The sequence below is a fragment of the Typha latifolia genome, chromosome 4 (assembly GCF_019914945.1).
Source record: "Typha latifolia isolate L0001 chromosome 4, TyphaL0001v2, whole genome shotgun sequence".
In the NCBI taxonomy this organism is placed as follows: Eukaryota; Viridiplantae; Streptophyta; class Magnoliopsida; order Poales; family Typhaceae; genus Typha; species Typha latifolia.
In genome coordinates, this window is record NC_133089.1 from 13,902,281 (window position 1) to 13,927,157 (window position 24,877).

Consider the following 24,877-nt stretch of genomic DNA (forward strand, 5'->3'; position numbering starts at 1 on the left):
CTAAATTGAGTCTATTATCAAGTCTTATTCAAGCCGAATCAGATCGAGCCTAAGCCAAGCCACAAATAAACTATGAGAGGAGGATGGCAACGAGGCGATAGCTTGAGGAAGAGGAAGAGGAGGAGGCGGGCCGACAGTAGAGAAGGATGAGGTGACAAGCTGACTGTGGAGAAGGACGAGGCGGCTTGAGGAGGAAGGCGAGCACAGGGCGATGGCTTAAGGAGGAAGATGAGCATGGGGTAGCGGCTTGAGAATGAGGAGTTAGCTTACCAAATGAGGAGGACGATGTGGATCGACAGTGTAGAAGGACGAGGCGACGAGCCGATGGTAGAGGAGAACTTGGGAGCAGAGTTTCTAATTTGAGAATTCTTTATATACAGAGCCTATCGAGCTGAGCTTGAGCTAGCCGACTCTAGCTCAAGCTTGGCTCGAAATTGATTTCAAGCCTTATAATTCAGCATATGCTTGGCTAAACTTTAGTCGGACGAGTCGTCTCGAGCATCAGTCAAGCTGAGCTCAAGCCGCTCATTTATTTTGATAGCCCTAGTTGTGGGCCTAGGTAATGTGCATAAAAGTTTTATTGAAGTGGAAAGAAAAAAAGTAGAAAACAGAATGGATACAAAAATTATATAAAAAAATATATATGTATACACACACAAGGCAATTTAAGCTAAGCTTGAGCTCTGCTCATTTATTAATCGAGCTCGAATATTGAGCTCGCTCAAGGGGCAAGCGAGCCAATGAGCCATTTTGACAGCCCTAAATATGCCCTTTCAACCCGGATAATTTGGGCTAAAATCTAGCCCCACCCAAACCCAATCTTCATACTTTTGTGATATAAAAATGAATCTGGATCTGGTTTCCTGGTAGCTCATTTAAAATTTTTCTATCTTCTTGCTGGTTGATGGGTTGTGGATAAATATACTACCAAAATTTTGTCATAGGCTACACAATAAACAAAGTGATTAATCTCTCTAATATATAAGTTGGATAACTATGCCAACTCTTTCAAGGGATGAGTCGCAACAAGTTTAAGTTGTTCACATATCGCGCCCCGATAAAAAATCTACTAAAATGCAATCACTAAACTACGACGGTAATTTTTGGACTCCACATTGTGGTGTTTGGAACGTGTTTAAGATAGACTAATTTTTTTAATCTATATTATGAACCTTAAATGGGTAAAAGAAAAATAGACCCCATGGTCTTGGTAGCCCGTTTAAATTTTTATATTTTCTTGTTGTGGATAAATACATTATTAAAATTTTGTCATATATGTGTAATGATAATTTCCTTTTCACATTCTAAATTATCACTATTTTTTTATAATAACCTCTTGAATTTTTATTTTAATATAATGACCTCATAAACTATCATAAATAAAGTATGCAATGCTCAGTTGGTACTGAATAGTATGTGTTTGTTGGCATGCAATGCAGGTTTTTAATTACAAAATACATGTTTTCTAGCTAGGTGCAAAATGATTAGTCCTCAGACTTATCAATGGGCAAAATAATAAATTCACTTTAGCTTATATTCTGTTTAATTTAAACCTTTTTGCTCAGTTTTAACCATACCTTTGAAAATGCTAATGTTTGATTATAAAACAGATTTAATGACCACTAACATGATTTAACAAACTCCTTATTCTCATTCCAAACGGGTGAAGTAAAGTCAAAGAACTATCTTAATTTTGAGACAAGTTGCAAGGTCAAAAATAAAAATAAAAATAAAAATAAAAATAAGAATGTAGTTCTTCTTTTCCAAGAAACAAATATATATACACATCCACTTGAATCATTCATTAAAAACAGGCGGAAGCCGTACGAATCCTCTCTCCGTCCGGCATCCAATCAAACAGGATTCGGTCAATTTCCTACATGCCAACTACTACAAACCCAGTAGTTCAAACAACGCCAAAAATGCATCATTCATCCATGCATGACGATGGATCATGTACTAGCAAGATAGGTACGACAGCATTGAATTATATATTATCCGATGTCTACATGCCAACCACTAATGTGGCAAAAAGAAAAGAGTTTCGGTGGCCACTTAGAAAGAGGAAAGGGAAAAAAAAGAAGAAGAGAAGCAAAAGCTTAGTTGAGCTTAACTTAGTCTACGAGCATTATATATATACAAACACATACGTACGTACGTTCGGGAGGCCAAAGAACATATGCTCAAAGGATGGGGTTAGGAGGGATAATGTCTAAAACCATTGCCTCTAGAGCTGTAATCATAAGGATCAATATAGCATTCTTAGTCTTCCTCATGCTCGCCTACATCACCATCCTTCTCCTCCAACCGACCTCCCTGTTCGGCGGCAGGGACGCTGCATCGTTCGTCCGGTGCAGTTTTCGCGATTGTGGAATATTGGGGAAGGTAAGGTACGTTTTAAGATCTATGACGTTTGAACAAATCTAGATTTAGCTTGACTAAATCTCGAATCGCAGGAGTACAGGTCAGAAACTACTCCAAACTTCCTTGAAGGTTTGCATGGGGACGCAAGGCTTGGTCTGGTGAACATGGAGGAAGACGAAGTGATCGATTTGGGCATTGGAGGGAAGACTACCGTTGTAAATTTCGAACGGGTGCCGGATAGTCTTACATGGAATGATTTGTTTCCCTATCACATCGACGAGGAGGAGGAGAACGGGGTGCCGTCGTGCCCCGAGATCCCGATGCCGGACTTGTCAGCGTATGAGGAGATGGACGTGGTGGTGGCGAAGTTGCCGTGTCGGAAACCGGCTGACGGGTGGAACCGCGACGTGTTTAGGCTACAGGTTCATCTAGTTGCGGCGAACTTGGCGGCGAGGAGGGGGAGGAGAGACCAGCGAGGAGCGGTGAAGGTGTTGTTTCTGAGCAAGTGTGAGCCGATGAGGGAGTTATTCCGGTGTGATGATTTGGTGACGAGGAAGGGAGAGCGGTGGATGTACGAGGCTGAGGTGGAGAGGTTGGAGGAGAAGTTGAGGCTGCCGGTGGGATCTTGCAAGCTAGCTTTGCCGTTGTGGCAGGAAGGTACGCGTGTAATTTCCATTGTACTTTTTCTTGTTTACTTGCTATCATTGAAGGCTGCACCTCACAACTAGATGCTAGATGCTAGATAATAATTAGATGTGTCCTCTCTAATTTTCCTATAGAATTATAGATAGTACATTAAGAGTTACGATAAATGACATTTTTAGTCCAATAATGGTCGTGCCGACTGCTATTTGCCATGTACGACGGCCTACCGACACTTATGAGGGGGATGCTGTACAACAACACCCCTCCTCTTAGCCTCCTAGTAGCAATAACCTAAGTCATCGTCAGCAATAACCCAAGTCATCACAGCTCACCGTCGCCATTTTCCTCTTTGCCCTCGTCCTAACTGGAGGAGGAAGAAGACGACAAAGGGTAGGTCAATAAAAATGATCCCCTTGGCAAATCTAACTTAAGTTGCGAAACGTTTTTACCGATTTTTTCTTCTTCCTCCTCTGGTCTCTGGTCTCTGGTTAGAGCACGCAAGCAAGACGGTGAGAGAGATAGAGCTAATTAAAGATGGTCAGCGAAACGATCATTGGTTTTGGATGGAAATAGAATAGTTATAACTTAGTATGAAAAAATACAAGGAGCTCAATTACTTAAGTTTTTTTTTTATAAAAAAAATATAACAATTAAGAGTAAAGACGAGACGTGTGAGGCACAAAGGCTCATGTTCCAGAGCGATGCTAGGAGTTGACCTTCTTGAAAGAATAAGAGGAAGTACGTGTTCGTTGGCAACAACCATGTGCAACGACGTGCAGCAATCAAAGTAATTAATTATAATATTATACTAGATAACCAATTGATTAAATAATAAATTTTAAATTTAAATAAATGAAACCTAACGTACGTGTACGTGCAGGAACCCACAGTGAATTCAATGTCTCAAACCTCGCCAGCCCAAGGAGCCGTCGTGGCCGGCGGGAGGCATACGCGACGGTCATCCACTCCTCGGACGCCTACCTATGCGGCGCAATCACACTAGCGCAAAGCATCCGCCGGACCGGCTCAACTCGCGACCTAATCCTCCTCCACGATCATTCCATCACCCAAGAACAACGCCACACGCTCGCCACTGCCGGCTGGACTCTCCGCAAGATCAAGCGCATCCGCAACCCACGAGCCAAGAAGCATACCTACAACGAGTACAACTACAGCAAGTTCCGCCTCTGGCAGCTCACCGACTACGCCAAGATCATCTTCATCGACGCTGACATTCTCGTCCTTCGCAACCTTGACCACCTCTTCCATTTCCCTCAGCTCTCTGCCGTAGGCAACAGCCGCGTAATCTTCAACTCCGGCGTCATCGTCATCGAGCCATCAAACTGCACGTTTAACTCCATGATGCTGCGTCGCTGGGACGTGCTGTCTTACAACGGCGGGGACCAAGGATTCCTCAACGAGATGTTTGTCTGGTGGCACCGACTTCCGAAGAGGGTGAACTATCTCAAGTACTTCACCGACAGCATGCCGGCGGATAGGGACATGAAGGAACATCTCTTCGGCGTAGAGCCGCCGAAGCTGTACGCAATACACTCACTAGGAGTGAAGCCGTGGAGATGTTACCGTGACTATGACTGCAACTGGAACATCGATAGCCAAAGGACGTTCGCGAGCGACGCCGCCCACCGGCGGTGGTGGAGGTTGCACGATGAGATGGAGGAGGGGTTGAGAGAGTTTTGCAGGCTGACTGAGCGAAGGAAGATGGAGTTAGAGTGGGATCGGAAGGAAGCAGAGAAGAGGGGGTATGATGATGGGCATTGGAGGATGAATATTACTGACAGGAGGAAGGACATACTGAAGAGAGAAACCTAGTTGATGTATCCTCAAACAATCTGAGTATGTAGAATAACTTTATTCTATATGTCTAGTTATTTCCTAAAATCAAGAACCAACAAACAGGTAAGACGTATAAGCAGACAATTATGGAGTTAGTGCACATACCGAGTTGTAAAAAAGCTCCTACAACTAGGCATATATATACACTAAAGAAGCTTTTCAAACGACTTGCTAATGTTTCTCCTCTCGTATGTTACAATGTATTATTAAAGCTTATAATTCAAATAAGATGATATGAATACTTTACATACCTAATGCACTTACCTCATCTTTGTACCACTCTGGAATTCTACCTTGCAGTCGATTCTAATTCAGGCTGGATGGCTCTGCGTTACACTGTGAACGAGCATTCCGCTGCTAAATACAATCCTTAATCAGAGAAAAAGAAAAAGAAAACAGTTAGGTAAAGAATGGGAGAAAACAGGAATGCACATAGTGATTCATTTAGCTAACCACATACGCATGAAAATCTTTCAATAGTATTTAATAGCTTGCCGTATGTAGTTGAAGTTTCATTCTAGTTTCGTATAACCATGCACTGTGATCTTTTGAATGGTATCCTTTTTCGGCGAAGTTTACAGTCTTCCATAAAAATAAAACAAGTTCAGCACCTTGCAGTTTCTTGAATCACTTGGATCAAACAGGGAGAGGTCAAACTACAATCCAGTTCAGAAAGATCAAAAAATAAAAAAGAAAATGTAATTTTGTAACGAGTGAATTAATTCCTCTTTCAGTATCAAATAAGGCTCAATTGCTGTGTCATTTACAAGTTACATTGACATGGTTAATCAACCCAATTGTATTGTGCTTCAGAATGAAATAAGATACATATCGAATGTTACATTTATTTGTAACTGCCAACTTTTTCTATACAGTAACTAAAAGTTGTAAGAAAAAGTTACATAGCTCATATGACCTCATTGTACAAGAAAACAAATTTGTTGGTTGCTATATACAGTGTCAATCAGATGACCAATCAGTACCAAGCAGTGCTTTGCCTGCAAAAGTGCAGCATTTATGAGCACAAGAATCAAAGGCAAATATAAGCAAGCCAACAAGGGGGAGAAATGAGTTGCGGATATCAAAGAAAATATTCTAACTGATCATTTGAATAGGATCACGAGATTGCTAATAAATTTGTGCCAGATGAATGCCAATCTAGCTAAAAACATAAAAGTTTTGCTGTATCTGTAAGTAAATGATCTGTCTATCGTAACAGTGAAGAGAAAAGAACCCTGTTTCTGTCACAATGTTTAAAGATATGAAGGGGCAGGCATGTACTTATATTGATCCTCCCATTCATGCATGTTTGTCAAAGACAAAAGAAACAGAGTTGCAACAGGAAGTTTTCAAATTCATAATCACGAAAGGCCTTAGCCACAAGTGATAGGGAAAGGAACTTTGAAAAAGTAAGAAGTCTAAGAACTATAGGCTAATATATTACAAAAATTATATACGAGTGACAATTCAGATCTGACTAAAACCTTAGTGAACGTCAGGTTTCAAGAACAAACAATTTATAATCTATATGACAATATACTTGATTTTTTTTCTCTTGAAAGAAAGTGTGAATACCCCATCTAAAATTAGTAACCTCATAACAGATATCTTACCTTAAGTTTAATGGTTGATACTTCCTTACAAGACAAAAATGGCATAACATTTAAGTGCTTCAAACATCAGGCAAGAAACAGAAAATTCCTCCTTTCTGGCTTTATTTGTAAGATAACTATTTTTTCCTTTATTTATGTCTGTAGGATTCTCATAAGACCTAACAAGGTTCGCAAAATGCTGACTTCACAAAAGGATCTATGGATAACACTTGAGCAAAACCTACATATACTTGTAGCAAAAATATAACTGAACTGCAGGAAAGTGATTACTGTACCTGAAGGGTCTCAATGAATGCATATTTTTCTACCCCTGCTTAACACCCCATGTGGTTAGTTGGATTACTCTTGAACAGAAAGGTAATTTTCGTTCACAGATCAACTTCAGGTAGAGGCAATCTCCAGTAGTTCCAGGAATTATAATCCTCCTAAAGACAACAATTCAGTTAAGTTATTGCAGAAGTTGACATTTATCCTAACAGTATATAGAAAATACATTGCAATGTACACCGAATATATTGACAATATATCTATATGTGGATCATCATTCATAATTTATATTGCATATCAGGCGAACTACCAAAATTCTGGGTAATACAGTTATGCCATGTAATAGTCAACCTGTTCAGAGGACGATGTTGGTGGAAACATCCCATTGACCAATGCATGAAGTGAAGTATAAGATCTTGTATCAACTCGACGGTTCACAGCAACTTCACCCTGTGGATTTACAAAGATATTACCCACTATATATGCTCCCTGAACTATACATAGATGAATCACTTAGTATCCCCATATTACTGATTATTGGTTCACCAGAAACTTACCTTGGGATTGATTATAAAGATCTTGCCAATAGGAATTCCAACTTTAAGATAACTAATCTCATCCGTATCTCTATTTCCAAATCCAGCATAGAATGGGTTGCAATCAGGAGGAAATAATTCTCTGATTACCTGAAAAAATGAACTTTGCAAATTATTTATTTTCCCAAAGATACGAAGTTATGAACCTTCTGATGAAGAAATACAAATTCAGAAAAAGATTACGTAATAGGATGCAAAAATAATACAGAGTTGCACAGATGTAAACAACCACAAAAAAACAGAGTAAATTGGAAAGATGAAAGTAAGGGTGTTAAAAATAAACGAGGCTCAAGCTTGGCTCGACTTAGCTCAACTTATTTTTGAGCTCAATATGAATTTTGAGCGGAACCTAAACCGGAGCCAGCTTGCTCAGGCTCGACTCAAATATAATATTTATTAATATTATATATATATATATTATATATAAATATATTTATAACCATTAGATCTTTGATCCAATGGCTCCTATCTCTATTTAACCCTAAGTTTAATAATATTCTCTCTCACAAACCTAGTCACCTTCTCCTCTTCCAATCAACCACTTTGTCGGCCTCCTCCTCTCCTCCAACCAAGCTTGGGCTCGATCTAGCTGGGCTATACTTGAGAAGCCGAGCCTGAATTCCAAACTAGGCGCGAGATTAATTTTGAGCCGAGCCTAAGTTGGAGCTAGCTCGCTCTAGCTTGGCTTATTTACACCCCATAATGAAAAGGCATAAGATACCTGATCTACATCAATAGTTGGAAATTTCCCAGTTAGATCAAGAGCTGTAATAAGCTTTAGAGGTAAAAAGCTTCACAGAACTCAAGTGTTCAATAAAGAATTTTTTTGTATATCCTATGATACAGTAACCAGGGGAAAACAAAGCGCTACAAAGATAATCATGTAACACTAACATTGCAATACTGCCACACATAATACTGAACACTTTGAATGGCCAACCCAATCTTTTTCCGATTCAACATACGAGTAGCATTTTCTTGCTTTATCCAGAAGCCCAAGTTTTATTAGACTTAGGGACCACTTCAAGATTTACTATTGTGCTTCTATCTAGGTTCCTGAGCCTAAGGGATTAAATCAAACATTTGGCTTGATCAAGTCTTGTGAGTCAACTGAGAGGATTTTTCAAACTGGATGTTTCACCATTAATAATCTCATTGATAGTCTAGTCAACATATTATTAATCTTTCTAGTTGCCAAAAATTTCATAAGGTACAAGGTTAGCTTTGATATGCCCCAAAAGTCGCCTCATACCCTTTCTTGTCTGATTCCTTAAGTTTTGCAGAATTCCTTTCTCCCGTTACAATTCAGTTACAAATGCAATTACTCATTCTAGTATAAAAAGTTTCTATAGTTCAAAGATCTGATGGTGAATCAGGTTAGACGAATAAAAGAATTGAGCTCTTTCAAGTAGATCATTCACAAAAAGAACACTTGGGAGATCATTTTTTTTATATATATCATGCAGACTAGATGAATATAACTAGAGAAAATAGAAGATGGGAGCAGAAATTAGAAAATCCGACAAGAGAAAACTCACCTCAAGGCATGAGATCTTGAATTCATGAGGAGCTCTTCTGATAACTAAAATACACAGGAAAAAGGAAAACCAACTTCAGAACTTGAATATAGTGGTCTCAAAACCTTTTACTTAACCAAAAAAATAAAGATATAAGGCATGAGCAAGGTTCCAAAAATCAGTATCGGGATCGGGATTGGCCGTTCGGAAAAACGATACGTATCGGCCGTATCGGCCGCCTGTATCGAATCGGACTATTTTAATTAAATAAAATTTTAAATATTATTAAAAATGTTGAGAAATTTCTAAAAATTTAGAAAAAATTATAAAAAAATAAGAAATAATAATTACACATGTAAAGCCTAAAAAGTAAAAATCTCTTTTCCTCCCTCTCTTCTTTCCTATTCCTCTAACTATTAGTCTGAAGTATCCATTCTCTCCCACACTTTTTTTTCTATCTTTCTCTTTCTCTCTCTCTCTCTCACCCTCTTTTTTTTATCTTTCCCTCTCTCTCACCCTCTCTTCCTCTCTCTCTCTCTCTCTCACCCTTTTTTTTTATCTTTCCCTCTCCCTCACTCTCTCTTCCTTTTTCCCTCTCTCTCTCTCTCTCTCTCTCTCTCTCTCTCCCTCACTCTCTTCCTCTCCCTCTCTCTCTCCCTCTCTCTCTCTCTAGCTGTTGCTGCTGCAGGTGGCTACAAGCCGAAACTAGCCAAACTAGCTGGTTTCAGCCTGGATCGGGATCGGCAGAAACTGGAAACTATGGGCATGAGATCTTGAATTCATGAGTTCTTCTGATAACTAAAATACATAGGAAAAAGGAAAACCAACTTCAGAGCTTGAATATAGTAGTCTCAAAACATTTTACTTAACAAAAAAAATAAAGATATATCGAGCACCTGCACAATCAAGGTGCCATAGAATTGATAGATTGAACTTCACTTGTTTCTTCTAATGTTGTGATGTATAGATTGAAACATGATATTCTTGAGGAATGGGCAATAGTGATTATAAGTATAATATGAAGTCAATTTTGACAAAACAATTAAGAAGGAGATGAATATAGAACCTACCATCTAACCATAAAGTATCTAAACGATCATAAATTTCAGTAGTTTACCAATTGCGGGAATCATGAAAGAGTCGACATTATGTTAGACACAAGTGATGTTATTTAAAATTTCAAATCACCTTCATTTTAAAGTAAAAAAGGATTCTAACCAAATTCAGTTGAGACATTCTCTATCAACTTCCATTATTCCATAGTAGTATATTTATTCCCTCTAGTGCCCATAAATATATTTCCATATTACTATATTATCCTCTTCTTCATTCAATTTGCCAGCTTAGGCCTTCTCAAGCTGATAGACCCATAAAAATCTAATATTGTTGTTAACACTTAACACTGATGTGCAGTTTGATGGAAGCAATTTTAGCTTTTTTGAATGTTACTTTGTAATCCATAATCTAGCGGCATCCATTCAAACATGCATAGCATCAAATTCCAACTTTCAAGTATTAACGCAGAGCAATGACATAAAAGATTTGTAATCTGGATAAAATATTGGATCTTAATCAACAATAGTAACCATAATTGCAGTACACCAAGTATGATAAGTCAAGACAGACCAGGAATATAGAGTTAGCATACAGTAAAGATGCTGAGAAATAAAAGAAAAAACAATGGTGCATCCAGTTCACAATAAAGGTGTTAACTGTGAAAGAAGAGAACTTTTCCAAAAGGATAACTCCATGAAGAGGTTACAGATTGCATTTACCTTCTCTGTAAAGTGAAGGAAAGAGTCCATCAGGAGATATGACAACTGGGCCATCAGGGAGCGCTTTGCCATCCTGCAAACCCAAATGCAGGGCTAGGAATAAGATAAAATCCCTTAAATATCCAAGGGTTTTTACTTAAAAAAAGTACGTATAGAAGAAGTGGATGCATGGACAGATTAAAATACTGGACTGCAGAGATTAGCTGAATTCACCACATATTACCTGTTTAAGATTGAAAAGAAATTGCCTTGTCAGATGAGCCTGGGAAATAGCACGTGCACTGAGAAATAGCAGTTGATATCCATTTTCCTGTTAAAAGAAATGCAACAATAATCAAAGCTTAAAATCCAAGATATTTGAGCATAATAAAGTGAAGCTCTTTCAAAAGAGTAATATGATTCCACAAGATCCACTTTATATCATAACCAATTGGAATTATCTTCTAATCCATCCTTAGATCCTTTCAGTTCCATTACAAATAGAAATTAAGCAACCAAAGTTTAAGAAAAAAAGATTGACCTTTTGTGGTTATCTCCTCACCTCCTATGCTTTAGAATTGGGGAAAAAGGCATGCAAAAAAGCCAAGAAGATAACATAATGATGAAAGAATGTAAAGTTTAATGATAAGTACAGTAAAGAAAAACTATTATTCCTCAAATGTATGGGAGAGATTTTGGGAGTCCATAAGCTAAGACAGCTATATCTACAGGCCTGTTCATAGTAGCATTTTATACAATCTCACGTGCGCAATCAATGTATTGTAAAGAAAGAATGCCAAGATAAAGCGGTTATCATGATCAGAAAGCCAACATAAGGATTATTATCATCACAGCCAAAATGTCAAATGCTCATCTCCAGCCTCATCCTTCAAATGATGACTCGTGATGGTAGTATAACAAGTCATCCAAAAATTAATCATCTCCATGTTCTCCAAATAGGTTCTCCTGATCTATAGTGATACAGAATTTCCTGTATATTCCATATTGAAGTGATGAAGTGATTCAATAGACATGCACCATCATCACTTGGGACAAAATTTTGTAAAACACAATGGTGTTAATCTATCTTAAAAGTTGGCCAGTTAAGAAGGTGCACTGATGAAAATTCTAGTATAGGGGTGTTGTGGAAAAATAAAACAGATAGGAAAAAAGTCTTACAGGGGAGGCAGAAGATTTTTTGACAAACCTGGAAAACCCACTATGTTTGCAGGTTCAAAGGTTGATTTGAGTGGTGAGGTATAGATGGAGAAAAGGCAAAGCCATTTCATGGAGATCAGAAGCAATGAGACTAAAAACTTTATAAAATCAATTGAGAGAAGGACTAATTTGATGGCTTTTCTCAGAAAATGTATTGTGCATCTATTAAAGGTAATTTTTCAAACTTGTGATTCATTTGAACTTGTGAAATAAAAATTCCCATCCTGGTATTTATACGTTCAAGGGGTTTACATTTCTCCATCTAAGTTCATTGGTTCTTTGATTATTTCTATGGGCTTTTGTGTTAATATGCATGGATTCATTACATATATCATTGACCAGATAGGGAACTTTCTTTTCTAGCATAATTTCAAAGAGCCCTAGCACCTCATCATTCTGCACAGAACAGTGAAGTAGTATCTTTGTACTGAGCCATGATCATCGAGTACGACATACAATAAGTCCTTGGTTACTGCTTACTCGAAAAGTTTCTTAGTAATATGATCATGAGATATGATGTCCTTGGGATAGTTCTCCGGTAATATGGATATTATATATTTATATGTCATACAATGTGTAGTTCAGTTGGGAATTTTAAGAATTTAGGATAGTCATCCGGAAAAGTCTAGCTGACATTTGCCGGCAGCAAGAAGTATGTACCCATTCAGTGTTCATAGTACGGAGGCCAAATACAGTACCCAGCCATCTGAACCAGGGCACCTCAAATTCAGTTGGGAAAGCAAGGATTTCCCAAATAATTTTGGGCATATCTATCCATACATGGAGCCAGAAAAAGAATCTAGCAAAATTAACACTGATAATTGAAGTAAGCTTTAAGATAGAAACACACATTTCCAATTTCAAATATTTTTAACATGAGAATGGTTATAGATAGCATTTTTCATACATGATGTTCTAAGATCATGTCCTTGGATAGAGAGAGTGGAGAGTACAGCTAACATTGAATGGTCAACAAAGCCAGAAGTCCACAGCTAGTAAAGATGAAATTCATCCTAACTCCTAATCTTGTGTGACAATATGAAAAGCAAATGTATATAGACAGAAAAGTTAAATGTTAAGTTGCAACTTCGACAAGTCTGAGAATATGTGCCGAACCTTGATTGCGGAAAATAAATGTGTAACACCTGTCTGAGACCAATCTACACCAACCAGCGGCATGAACTGGCCAAGAACATCTGACCTGTCGATTGGATATTGTAGAAAATAAAATCAGAAATGCAGATGATACCGATCCTCCAAGAATACAAAAAAGGAAGCAAACAGAGAATAGAACTATGCACACAAGCAAAGAAACAGCAAAGATTAGTATGCAGTTTAAAATTTACACAAAGCTTCAAAATATATCAAATAGGGTTGTAGGGATGAAACCAGATAAGTCACACAAAGACTAATATTGAGGACACAGATAAGGAAGAGAAGGGTCATATATCAACAAATAGGGTGGTGCAGAACGATGGCAATGATACAATATTTTCGCCTCCAATATAATATGGTGTCTGACTTGCCTATCTTTTCACGGAAGGTAACCAGTCTTTTGCCAGTTCGTGCATACCAGGAAGCAATTTGGAAAGATGAACCTATCAAGGTATACAATTTCTCCCACAAAATACAAAAAAATAATACTGCCCAGATGCACAAGAAACATTACTTAAATATCCCTTTCTTCTCAGGATCACTCATATGCCACATGATTATATATATATATACAGTTTGGCTTGGTCCCTAAAAAGATAGAATGTTAGGAGTCCTGGTTGGTTGTGGCCATCCCATTCTCCACTTTCAGGGAGATTTCGGTTTCAGTCTTCCTTTAATATATATATATATATATATATATATATATATATATATATAAGTCAATTAAATTCAGAAAAAAGAATAAACTATAAAAGTAGAAAAAATTTAGAAAACAAATTAAATTAGGGAAACCTAAACTACCCCCTCTATCATAATGGAACATCACAAAGAACTAGATCAGGATGGATCATTGGTGGTTGCTGCTGCTGGCAATGGAGGAGGCAGTTAATAAACAGAGGTAGGCTAGGAGGAAGATTGAAGGAGAAGGCAGCAAAAAGATATTACAAGAAGAAAATAAAATTATGCACATCTTGGTGATGAAATTTGTTTCACACTCACTCTCGCTATTTCCCTCACAAAGACTAGTGGAGGCATGTAAATAGGGCCATTCTGTGTATCTCAATAGATGAGTAAGAGAGAGAGAGAGAGAGAGATTTTAGAACTTTAGATAGCAATACTAATTTTTTGGGCAGTTTAAAATGACTGAAACCGGCTTAAACAAAATTTCGAATCAGTCAAAAACTCCAAGACAGCCCCATGGCACACTGAAACCTATGGATTTATTAGCATCAAGGTCAGTTGCACTCCTGTCCTGGCTGACACAGATCTATTTCTGCTAAAAATATATTTTTCTGTACGGAGAGAAAATAGAAGCGAAAGAGCTAATGGGAATATCGAAAGTTCACATTTTTTTAGACAACTATGCTGACTATTCTTACATCTTTTTTTTTTTGCCCTCGCGGGGATACCTGCACGGGAGAGGATACCTAAAATCTGTTTGGATTCTAATAAAGAAAGATGATTATTGGCATCAGTTTCTTGTGAAACTCAGAACCATGATAAAAATGGAATGTAGTAGCTGCTGTCTGAGACAAAACTGGCCTAATTAAATTAGTCGACCTGCTAGTATCATATAACATTGGAGTTCAGAACTTACTTGGTGATTGTTCCATCCACATCTGAAATGACAATGCGTGTATTCCATTTCCATAGATATATCCTGGCATCCACCTGTTGAAATATAACCAAATAAATATGAGGAACTACATGAGAAACCTGAAGAGTGACATCAGAGAGGAATCTGACGGAAATAACAACCTTCTGCTGCCCAAGCACTGGAGTCGAGAAACTAAAGGTTACCACATTTGGGCCCTCTTTGAGATTCAGGGAACCAAGCTCCTCAGATGATGGAGTTAGTGAAGGCACCTTCCTTTTCATATTCTTGGCTTTGTGTACGTCATTTTCTCCCATTAAGTGCCCCACACTCTCGATAGTAGAACCTACATTCTCATCGGCACCTTCGCGAGATGTGTGAACAGTACTTATGGGCCTTGATCTTTTGAAACCAAATGGCCAAATCCTCTGGCTCCAGCTTCCTCCAGATACCTCAATGGTCCTTGAATCATTTGTCTTGAGATTCTCTTCAAGTTGATCCACAGCAATCATACCTTGAGGTTCGAATATCTGTTCCTGACCAAAAGAAACCATGCCCAAGACAACAGTTGCAGCTGCATCCCATGGAAAATAACGACCAGAAATTCTGATAATTAATTTATCATTTTTCACAAGTGATGGACCCAAGGCCCGAAACTTCTCCAAGTTCACCTTTTCAGAATCAAATGCTTTACGAGCAGCATCCTCTCCCATTCCTTCAAACAACAAGTGCTTGCAGAGGGATAACTCTGCACAAAGTAGATCATAATAGAGAGCCTGAGATATTTGTAAATTCAAGCAGATGCGCCAATCCAACATTATGTCAGCCCTTTCTAGTTGACCAAGAAAAATAATCTGAAAAAAAATCAGCTACAACACAATTTGGTTTGCAATAAGTAGGCAGAAATTTATGTGAGCAATTCCAGAAAATTAAACGAAAGAATTAGATAACTTCATAAAAAGTCTTCTTACAGTAGGGCTAAGAATTAGAAGGCAAAGTACTCACCAACCACAGGGTTGATAAAATTTACGTTCTGGTCGCCCTCATGTTCAGCGTCAGGAACTGTTCCAGCAAGCTCAGGTGCAAGCCGACCTTCTTCCACATTTTGAGCATCTGCCCCCAACTTTGAAGAGCCAAAAGTTACTTTCTTGACTGCTTTCAGATGATAGTTTTGATGTTTTGAATTTAACGAGCAACTTAGAGGGTGAAGATGATTGGATCTTTCAAGATCATGTATATCAGAACGGATATTGGGTAAAGATCTTGCTGCCAGTTTACTTTCTTCGGATGATATCCCAGCTCCAGGAATACTTATTGGAATAGAGTGAGGCCTCAACAAATCAGAATAACCTTCAGAAGGTTTGTCATGCTTTAGGCCATCTGCTTCATACTCTGCTAAATCATCTTCTCCACTTAGCAATTGATAATCTCCAGTTCCTGTTGCTGCATCATTGCCTACTAACTCTTGGACAGCTTCTTTAGTATCAGAACTTTCACTATCGCAGAATGGAAATTGAATGTCCTCTAAGATCTCAGATAAAGACACAGTAGGTTCTGCAAATTCTGTAGACCTAGGGGTGGCACAAAATTCGGGAGCGTAGTTATCTCTACTTATAAAGCACGATTTGTTTGCATCAACTTCCCCCCTGATATTTTGTACTTCTTGATTGTTTGAATTGCAGGAATCAGGAAAGGTCAACATGATTCTTGGATCTACTTCATCAGTATTACTAGTAGGCTGGAGCAATCTGGGTTCTGTGGCATCTCTTTCTTCAATTTGAATTTGAGTAGCAGAAATATTAATATCTTTACTGCACGTCCATTTTTCCTGATCCAGGTTTCCTGATAACTTTTCAGAAAATCTAACTCCGGCTTTAGAAAACAACAAGTCTTCACTTATTGGAGAATGAAACCCCTTCAGAACTAGTTCAGAAGATGCATCATGTGTAGATTCGGCACTAGAACCTTCTGCAATAGTGTCCAGAGAAGCCCCTTTGCTTGGATACTTATCCTGAGAGTTTTGTGAATGAGAATTCTCAATTGTTGCTATATCTAAATTTTGATCATGGCAGTCAGTTGGGTTTTCTTCCCCTCCACAAGCATCTGGTTGCAGGTCTGGCCTTACATCAGAAATCAATCCATTTGTCTCAACCAGAACTTCAGAAGAGCTTTTAAGATGTAGACCATCATCCAATGACAAATCCAGAGTCCCATGGCCCTTGTCAGTAAAAACATTAAACGTAACAGTTGGGCTCCCTACAGATCCACAGTAGCTGACAGAAGTAATTCCCTCTGGAAATTCATACTTGGAAACACTAACAGATGAATCCTCAAACCTTTCACCAAATATTGTACCATAAGTACATGAAGCTAAACGGGGAGAACGGAGTTCAATTCCATCTGAGTCTAGCATAACTAATTTATTTGTCATCTCACTTGTACTATCTGCGTCACCAGTCTCATAAGTGTAAATCTCTACAACTTCCTCATGGGATGTGATCCCTTCAAAATGGTTTTCACCTTCCATATCTTCCTTATGAGGAACAATACAAGAACTATAGTCTGCACTCAATTCTTGACTTTGAATATCAACAATTGGAATCTTAAAGGTAGAATTTGATGCAACCTGATCAGAAGTTGAAAGAGTTCTATCAATCAAGTCACTGGTCTCAGATGCATGAATCTCTATCACCTCCTCCTCGACTCTTATACATGGAGAATCACTACCTGTCTTCTCCTCCAAATTACTACTTCGAATAAAGCTACTCTCAGAAATATCGATGTCCTCAGCACAAGAATTGGTCGCTTCATCAAGGTTAAAGCTGTCCTGTACTTGAGAACTTTGTTCTTTGTCAACATCAGAAACATGTATGTCATATTTTTCAGATGGTCTTCCCATAGAATTATCTACCCTGCGGTCACCTGTTGAGAGATTTGTGGACCACTTCACATCCAAGAGGTTCGCTGCAATCTCTGCACGTTCCAAAGAAGTTATTCTCTCCGCATTGCCACCCTTATCATTCCCTTTTGACGACCTCCTACCAAACATAAGCCCAAAGATCTTAGACCTCCTTGATGTCGTCCTTGCAAGTATCTTCGCATTCCCCATGTCCATCTGTGCAATTGGTTCAATCTGGCCATCGAAATCACAAGTCTGAATCTTGCTCAATCGGCCATTCTGCATTTTTTCCTCCCCCTCGTCGCTGGATGACACTGGAGACACAACAAACTCTCCTTCTTCACCGTCAGCGTCAATGAGAAAGAAGGCTTCCCCTTTATGATCCAAGTACATGTGAAATCCAGCTTCCACTCCATTGACAGATATAGTAACTATCTTCTCCTTCGTCTTGAGAACCCCTTGGAATTTACCAAATTGGACGTACCACGGCGAGCTCTTGAAGGTGCCATCCTGCTGCTGGACTACAATAATGTCGACGGCTCCTCCAAACGGGTGGAATGGGCCAGAGACGGTGTAAACCCCGCGAGTGATGTAACTGCCCAGCTTCCCCACTGCATACATCTTCCCAAGATCTCAACTTGGCAATATCCCAAATCATCAAACATCAAAAAGATTCAATCTTCACCACGATCCAATCCGGAATCCAAATAAACCGACATTAGAACTTTGAGAAACTTCTAAACTTCGCCTCGTTCAAGCAATTTGTCAAACACCAATCGCAAAACCTGCGAAATCTCCCAAGACTCTCGGAATTAAAGAAGAAAAGGGAAAAGAAAAGCAGACAGCCCACAACCACAATCACGATCGCACTGGATTCTCGCAGAATTAAAAAATGCAATCTTTACGGTTACCAAGATCGAAGAAGGAAGAGTCTTTAATCGACAAAAACCAACTAAAGAAGGGAAATCGTAAAAGAGATCTCTTACAACGAAGTCTATAACGAGAGAAGATTTAGGGGACTACGGAAGAGGCACAAGGGAGCGGAATAGAAGTATATTCGATTTAAATATTCGGGAATAAGGTGGGATTATTCTGGGCATCTATATATCGGTTGCAATTCCCACCACGGCACAGTGGAAAACAGCGAATTTACTTCTCCCGAAATAAAAATAAAAAATAAAAAATCTCTCCCTCTCTCTCTTTGGGACTACTTAAAAAAATCTTAGATCTCATTATTATTAATAATAAGATTGAGCTCTTCAAACTTAAGACATTTATTTACATACTAAAACTAATATATATATATATGTATAAGTTTATTTTTATAATTTTAAAAATTCAAAAAAAAAAAATTTACGAATGTTCTATCTTTGTGAGAACCGATAATTTGTTAGCAGATGAATTGAATGAGGAGGCAACTATTATTTTTATTTTTTTAAAAATAAATGGGACCAATATTATTGGATAATAAGACTCACAAACTGACACATATAAGTCTGATTAAATGAATTGAATTTAGTTTGGTATTAGTCCTCTATCTTATTAGATCAATTGGATAATAATATGCGATCAATAGTTTTAGTTTAAAACAATTTAAGTTCTGTTACAGCTTAACTCAGCTACTACTTGAAAACGATCATTTTTATTTTTTATATTTTAATTTCTTTTTTTAGGTTTAAGATATTTTGATACGCCTAAAAATTATATTGTGATTTAAATAGATAAAAAATTTATATTTTAAATTAGATCTTGTAGTATTCAAACTAGGACATCTGTTTCGATACATATCAATTCATTGATTATTCTAAAAATTTAAATTAAAATTGTAATTCTTATCGAATGGAAATCAAAATTGTGAATAATAAAGAGTATATATAAAGGATAGATTAATATCAAGCCCTGGTATAAGTTAATCATGAGCTAGATTGAACAATTTTTAGCCCAAACTTAATTATTTATTAGCATCCTAGGGGTAAGAGGAGGCTTATGTACACCATACGGTGAGAAGAAAAGGGTTGGGACAGTTGGTAGTTGCACCAGGGAACAGAATCAATTAATACCGTTAGGTAGTAACTTTGAACGACTCGCTAGATTTTCCTAACAGCCTTCTTTCTTTATTTATATAGTTTGGAATGGTAGTTAGGGATACAAAAACAATGCAATAGATATTAAAAAGGGATATAATTAAAGAAGCTTATTCCGAGTTTGCTTCAATCGAGGTGATGGATATTGTGTGCAAGAAAAGTTCTCTCGTTTATAATTCAGAAACAACGCAAAAACTTCAAATTTGAATGCGAAATAAAAGAAAGAGACAATAATAATAATTGCAATAAACTAAGTACTTCAAACATAACAAACAATAAAACAACTACTTTGACGAAGTAGGAGAGAGGGAAGAGTTAAACGTGAAGCACGTATTTGAAATTTGAAATTAAACAGTGATCATAATTCAAATCCTCCTTGAGGCCAAGTCTTAGTTGATTTAATTCAAACGAATATAAACAATCTCCAGCTGGCTGTCTTAATTTACAAATCTCATATGACTTAAATGTAGAAGGATGTTGATTAAGACTTTGGGAATTTCCATCAGCAAAGGTAACAACAGTATTTGACTTAGATCCCCTTGTCTATGTTGAGTTTTAATAGGAATTAAAAAAAATATATATATATATAAATTTTTATGGTGTTATTTTAAAATGAATAAATAAATTTGTGAATGAATGTTTAAATAAAACATATTTTCATGATAATAACTACTCTAGCTAACTATTAGTAAGTTATCTAGTATCCCAATTATATTATAGTTATCTAACTATCTAGCAACTCTTACTTAGTATACTTTTGTTTTCTATAATCGAAGATGATGTTATTAGATATACTAAATACTATAATGCTTACTATCTTATTTATCTTATCATGCATTGCAAATGACAAGAGTACAGCAATTTTGATATTATATATATATATATATATATATATAATGTTTTCTGACACATTGTTTTGCTGAAAGAATGTTATCTTAGGATCAATCCAACAAAGAGCTTGCACACTTCTCCATAAGCCATCATTGGACTTGGGGTATAGATATGTCCACAGTTCAAGAAAATTCAAATGCAAATTTTGCATTCTGATAATTTTAATTAATCAAACTATTTGTGAAGATTTCTTTTAGTACAGACTATAATAACAAATTCCAATAGAGAAAAAAACAAAGCCTGGTGCACACATTTTGATCTTGTAGCAAAGAATTTCTTAACCCTTCTTCTGAACGCTTATGCTGTTATGCATCTGCTATTTGTCACGCACCGGATCCAAAGCAAACCACGTTAGCCAGGCTTCGGATTTCGAAATGAATGGAAAATGCTCGGCACGACACCTTCCTATAACTAATCTGAAACCTCATTGACTACCACACAGCTAGAGTTAAAGACAATCAAATTATATATATATATTCAAGTTAGTAATACTAAAATATTATTAATATGTAGAGAAAGTTATCAAAAATATTTTTTATTTTATTATCATTTATATTGTACCATATGGATGACTCGTGTATTTTATTTAAAATGACTCAAAAATATCTTACTAGTTTTGCTAACCGTCGGTTATTACCGTGTAGATAAGTTAAAATAATTATAAGTACAAAATGATTATAATGAATAACTTTTTAATGTTAATGTAAAACTAGATGAAGAATTAGATTTTAAATATCTTTTTTTTCCTTCTCAAAAGTAATAGGAATATGAACTGTTGTTAGAATAAATTAAAAGCAACATACATGCATAATAATAAATAGTTATATGGTAGGATGTAAATTATAAGAAAATTTTAAAATAAAATTCCCTTGCAACTATATCAAATCCCAAGAATGATTAGCAAAAGAAATTAGAAAGGAAAAAAAGAAGAAGACAATAATAAATTTAAAGGAACGGGAGGAAACGGACGAAATATATATAGGACGGAGGACTTCAAGAGTTGGGAAAGAAGAAGCTTCTCTGGATAACATCGTACAGACTACAAAAGAAGAAGGAATGGGGGATAAAAGACAAGAAGAAGAAGAGGGTTACGACCTGTACAATAACTTCCCCAAAATAAAAATGAAAAGATTTTTATTTTATTTTTCTCCGCCGTCATGGGTTTAATCGAACCCACTCGTACCGGCCCTCCAGTGGGGCGTCGCCGACGACGTCGTAGTTGTACCTACGGGAGGAGGAGAGGCTCACGTTAGAAACCTACCGGGACTTGAGCTAGCGTGCGCTGGGAGGCGCACGTAGAGTAGAGAGGATGGACGAGGCGCTTACTTGTCAGCGAACCGCCGCCGCTCCGCGCGCTCAGCCGCAGCGAAGAACTCTTCGATCTCGGCCTCAGGCGGCGCCATCCCGGCGGTCGATTCCAGATCGGCCCGTTTGTCCCTTAGAGCACTCGTCGGCGTCGTCTCTCTACTGAAAAGATCGAAATCAGAGTGGAAGATTTTCGAGGGTAAGCGCGAAAATTAAAGCACGGAGCAAGGATGCGAACCTTCCTATGCTGCAGTCCTCGCCGTCGTCCTGAAAGAAGAACAGAGGAGAGCGTTAAAATTCGAGTAAGGAAGAGGGAAGAACTCTATTCGAATTCGGTGTTCCGCTTACCTCCCGGTCGATATACCGCAATGGCGGCTCTTCCGGCGGCACCTCGCAGGAGGCATTGCTCGAGCAGCGCGAGATCCGGCCGAGATCTACGGCGGAGCGTCGCCGACCGCCGGAATTCTGCTCCGTTCTCGTCGTCCGCGGCTTCATCAGGACATTACGGCTCCGGAGTTGGAGGTAGGAGATCTGGAGCTCTGCCGCTGCCCCCGCCTTTCGGCCGCGAGATCTCGCCCCCTCCGCCGCCGCCAAAGCCAGCGTCCTGGCTCTTGTCCGCACGCCGACTACTTGTGTCACTTCCATTACCGCGAGTTCCCCGATCTCTTTGCATTTCCTCAGGTACTTCCCCATCTCTCTCTCTCTCTCTCTCTCTCTCACACACACACACACACACACACAGACAGAAGGAGAGGCAGGTGACCAAATCCCTTTTCTTAATGATGCTTTTTTTCACATCACCACCTACATTTTAGCGTTTTTGCAGAAAATTCTCTCAAAGAGCGTTGTAGATTGTAGAATAAATACACTGAGGTCGTAGTGGACGTTTTCACAACGAGACAAAAGTATAGGTAGTGAGATGCAAAATTCTCAAGACAAAAAAGCTCCTATACTTTCCTGCTAACGGCGCAGTTAATTCCCACATCCCCCCCACCGTAGCCAGTAATTCCACGCTTAACGCCGGTGGCGCGCAGAGTTAGTAACGTCCAGAGTCCGGACAACCTGGCAGAGAACGTAGGCAGAAGCGTAATAATAATTGTGGATTCCCCCTCGAATTTACCGTTCAGCCCCTTATTTTCCAACAAATCACAATTATGCCATCGCGCGGAGATGCCGACGAATCATGACCGTGTGATGCCAATTTGCGGACAGGTGTACGAAGCTGACGGCTATCATTACAGCATCTGGGATCATGATAGCAAGATGAGTTCACTCCGTAAATCCAGCCGTCCACGTGTTACCAGTGGAGAGGTACGAGAGAGAATATTTATGGCAGGTACATTTGAGATATTCCCTTTTGTCCATTTGGACACGTAAACTATCAACTCATAGTTAATGCATTGCATTAGGAGGATAAAAATATTAATTAGAGTCTAATCCCAGAATCTCTCTCAAAAACATATATTAACTGAATAAATTAGAGAAATATTATGCTGCAATAGGATAAATCCCAAGGTAAAGTAAACGAAAAAAAAAAGAGAGAGTAAAGACTATGTTTGGGAGATGGAGTATTTTAATATTTAAATTTAAAAGAATTACCGGTTTGTTAAAAATAAAAAAATAAAAAAAAACCTCGATATAGCGCCATAGCTTTTGGGTTAAAAGCCCGTTTAGAGTCGTCCTTATCCACCAACCAATTAAACAACTAAAATAGTCACTGGGCCCTACCACCTCGAGTTGCCTCACAAGTGGTGGGCTCCCACCACATGGTCCCCGATACTATCCAGAATAACTCTTGCATTAGCTCTAGGTGCCTCGGATAACTTAACTTTATCCGCAAAAGCGGTCACTTGGTATGAGTCCGTGATAATTTTCATGAGCATCAGCATGCAAAGAAATTTGCCTTTTGTCCAGAGTGTTGAAGAGAGGAGGAGAATGATATAAAGTCTCACTTCCTGCTACTCCACTGTGACATGCATAACTTTAATTATGCCATGAATCATACAACTCAATCAATTGACTTGTGGACTGTGAAATATTCAGTGGGCCATCAACAAAACTTTTTGCACTAATTCTAATGCTCGGAGACAATAGGCATTACGGTAGAATAACACCTATGGCTAAAAAGATAGTTTCAACTTTGAAGCATGGAAAAGGATTCACTTTCCATCATCATGTTACTTCCTTATCCAACCTCCCATTAATTTCCTAAATCTCTTGTTAATTACTTGATTTAATGGTGAAGTTTAGTTGGGTGTCTCTTGGTGTGGAGAGTTTTAGCTAGTAGGAAAGGTTTGTTTTGATTCATAGGATCAGAAGAAAACTAAATAAGACTGTTTCACCTTTAAAAAGTGAATGGGTGATTGGTACTATCAATCACAATAATTGGTACTTTCGATCATTTTCATAGAGTATCACACAATTCTATTGGTTGGATGAAATTAAAGGAAGAGATTAGAGGTAAAGTACTGAACTCACCCTATTTATTTCCAAGGCTCAACAAAGAAACAGCGAAAAGGAAACAATTCTAATCTCAAGAGATGAGATAAAGAAATATATACAGTGAGAATAAAAAGTCTCAATAATGATTCTATTAAATTTTTAATTTTATCTTAAAAAATAGATAACAGTGGACCTCATGACCAATTCCAGCCCAATGCAACTTATGAATGGTAATGGGCCTACAAGATTGCTGAGGCTTCTCTAAATTAAAGAGAATTTAGCTAATCACACAATGATCCCACCTGTCATAATTGAGCAGGACTAACATCATAATATCCTTTAATGTAGCCATGTAGGGTGAGAAACTGAATTTCCCCTAAAAATATAGCAAGATGCCAATTAAAGTGAGGTTATATGTTGTCAACTCCTTTTGATCAAAGAAGAGAGTATAAATCACAAAAATGTAATTCAATTGTTTTGGAGTACACACTCAAAGTTGCTATTTAGTGTGTGTGTAATAGTTTCAGTATGGGTACTAAAAGATCATCATTAACATGAAGAAAAGAACATGTTTACCTAGTTGGAGGCTTTCGACTAAGCTTAATTGAAGCCATGTAAGAGTAGTTTAGAAAGTTAAACTTTGACATTTTTCCCTATGGGTGGAAAAGTTGACCTG

At 38.0% G+C, this 24,877-nt stretch overlaps 3 protein-coding genes across 12 annotated transcripts; 1 reads left to right on the forward strand and 2 right to left on the reverse strand.

Moving 5' to 3' along the window:
* Positions 1-2,020: 2,020 nt before the first annotated feature.
* LOC140787518 (UDP-glucuronate:xylan alpha-glucuronosyltransferase 2-like) lies at positions 2,021-5,122 on the forward strand. 3 transcript variants are annotated; one of them, XM_073136477.1, is made up of 3 exons: positions 2,021-2,385; positions 2,457-3,021; positions 3,890-5,122. In XM_073136477.1, the coding sequence occupies exons 1-3, from the start codon at positions 2,191-2,193 to the stop codon at positions 4,840-4,842; spliced, it is 1,713 nt and encodes a 570-aa protein (XP_072992578.1). In that variant the 5' UTR covers positions 2,021-2,190; the 3' UTR covers positions 4,843-5,122. The 3 variants fall into 3 exon arrangements, with proteins under 3 accessions (XP_072992578.1, XP_072992579.1, XP_072992580.1); XM_073136478.1 differs by having other exon boundaries at positions 2,022-2,390; positions 2,465-3,021; XM_073136479.1 differs by having other exon boundaries at positions 2,022-2,385; positions 2,465-3,021.
* Positions 5,123-5,568: 446 nt separating this feature from the next.
* LOC140787516 (phosphatidate phosphatase PAH2-like) lies at positions 5,569-18,543 on the reverse strand. Of its 7 annotated transcripts, none has more exons than XM_073136473.1 (12): positions 15,586-18,543; positions 15,252-15,328; positions 14,745-15,110; positions 14,584-14,657; positions 12,948-13,032; positions 10,858-10,944; positions 10,635-10,707; positions 8,881-8,924; positions 7,304-7,432; positions 7,098-7,196; positions 6,755-6,904; positions 5,569-5,864 (listed from the first exon to the last, which is right to left on the reverse strand). In XM_073136473.1, exons 1-11 carry the CDS (start codon positions 18,098-18,100, stop codon positions 6,848-6,850), a joined length of 3,606 nt encoding a protein of 1,201 aa, XP_072992574.1. In that variant the 5' UTR covers positions 18,101-18,543; the 3' UTR covers positions 5,569-5,864; positions 6,755-6,847. The 7 variants fall into 7 exon arrangements, with proteins under 7 accessions (XP_072992574.1, XP_072992573.1, XP_072992575.1 ...); XM_073136472.1 differs by having other exon boundaries at positions 14,745-15,116; XM_073136474.1 differs by lacking the exon at positions 8,881-8,924 and having other exon boundaries at positions 10,635-10,727; positions 14,745-15,116.
* Positions 18,544-21,364: 2,821 nt separating this feature from the next.
* On the reverse strand, positions 21,365-22,594 carry LOC140785614 (cyclin-dependent kinase inhibitor 1-like). Of its 2 annotated transcripts, none has more exons than XM_073133542.1 (4): positions 22,108-22,594; positions 21,998-22,026; positions 21,781-21,918; positions 21,365-21,679 (listed from the first exon to the last, which is right to left on the reverse strand). In XM_073133542.1, the coding sequence occupies exons 1-4, from the start codon at positions 22,450-22,452 to the stop codon at positions 21,610-21,612; spliced, it is 582 nt and encodes a 193-aa protein (XP_072989643.1). In that variant the 5' UTR covers positions 22,453-22,594; the 3' UTR covers positions 21,365-21,609. The 2 variants fall into 2 exon arrangements, with proteins under 2 accessions (XP_072989643.1, XP_072989642.1); XM_073133541.1 differs by having other exon boundaries at positions 21,781-21,921.
* Positions 22,595-24,877: the final 2,283 nt, after the last annotated feature.

Bases quoted from the DNA above. Each gene is read 5' to 3' on its own strand.
- LOC140787516 (XM_073136470.1), bottom strand. From the start codon at position 18,100: ATGTATGCAGTGGGGAAGCTGGGCAGTTACATCACTCGCGGGGTTTAC. The intron at 10,945-12,947 runs GTTCGGCACATA...TTCTTTTAACAG, and splicing joins ATTTATTTTCCGCAATCAAG to GAAAATGGATATCAACTGCT. The intron at 7,433-8,880 runs GTGAGTTTTCTC...TCATTTTTTCAG, and splicing joins TCAAGATCTCATGCCTTGAG to GTAATCAGAGAATTATTTCC.
- LOC140785614 (XM_073133541.1), bottom strand. From the start codon at position 22,452: ATGGGGAAGTACCTGAGGAAATGCAAAGAGATCGGGGAACTCGCGGTA. The intron at 21,922-21,997 runs GTTCGCATCCTT...CGATCTTTTCAG, and splicing joins GAGGACTGCAGCATAGGAAG to TAGAGAGACGACGCCGACGA. The intron at 21,680-21,780 runs GTAAGCGCCTCG...CTCCTCCCGTAG, and splicing joins CGGCGGCGGTTCGCTGACAA to GTACAACTACGACGTCGTCG.
- LOC140787518 (XM_073136477.1), top strand. From the start codon at position 2,191: ATGGGGTTAGGAGGGATAATGTCTAAAACCATTGCCTCTAGAGCTGTA. The intron at 2,386-2,456 runs GTAAGGTACGTT...CTCGAATCGCAG, and splicing joins ATTGTGGAATATTGGGGAAG to GAGTACAGGTCAGAAACTAC. The intron at 3,022-3,889 runs GTACGCGTGTAA...GTGTACGTGCAG, and splicing joins TTTGCCGTTGTGGCAGGAAG to GAACCCACAGTGAATTCAAT.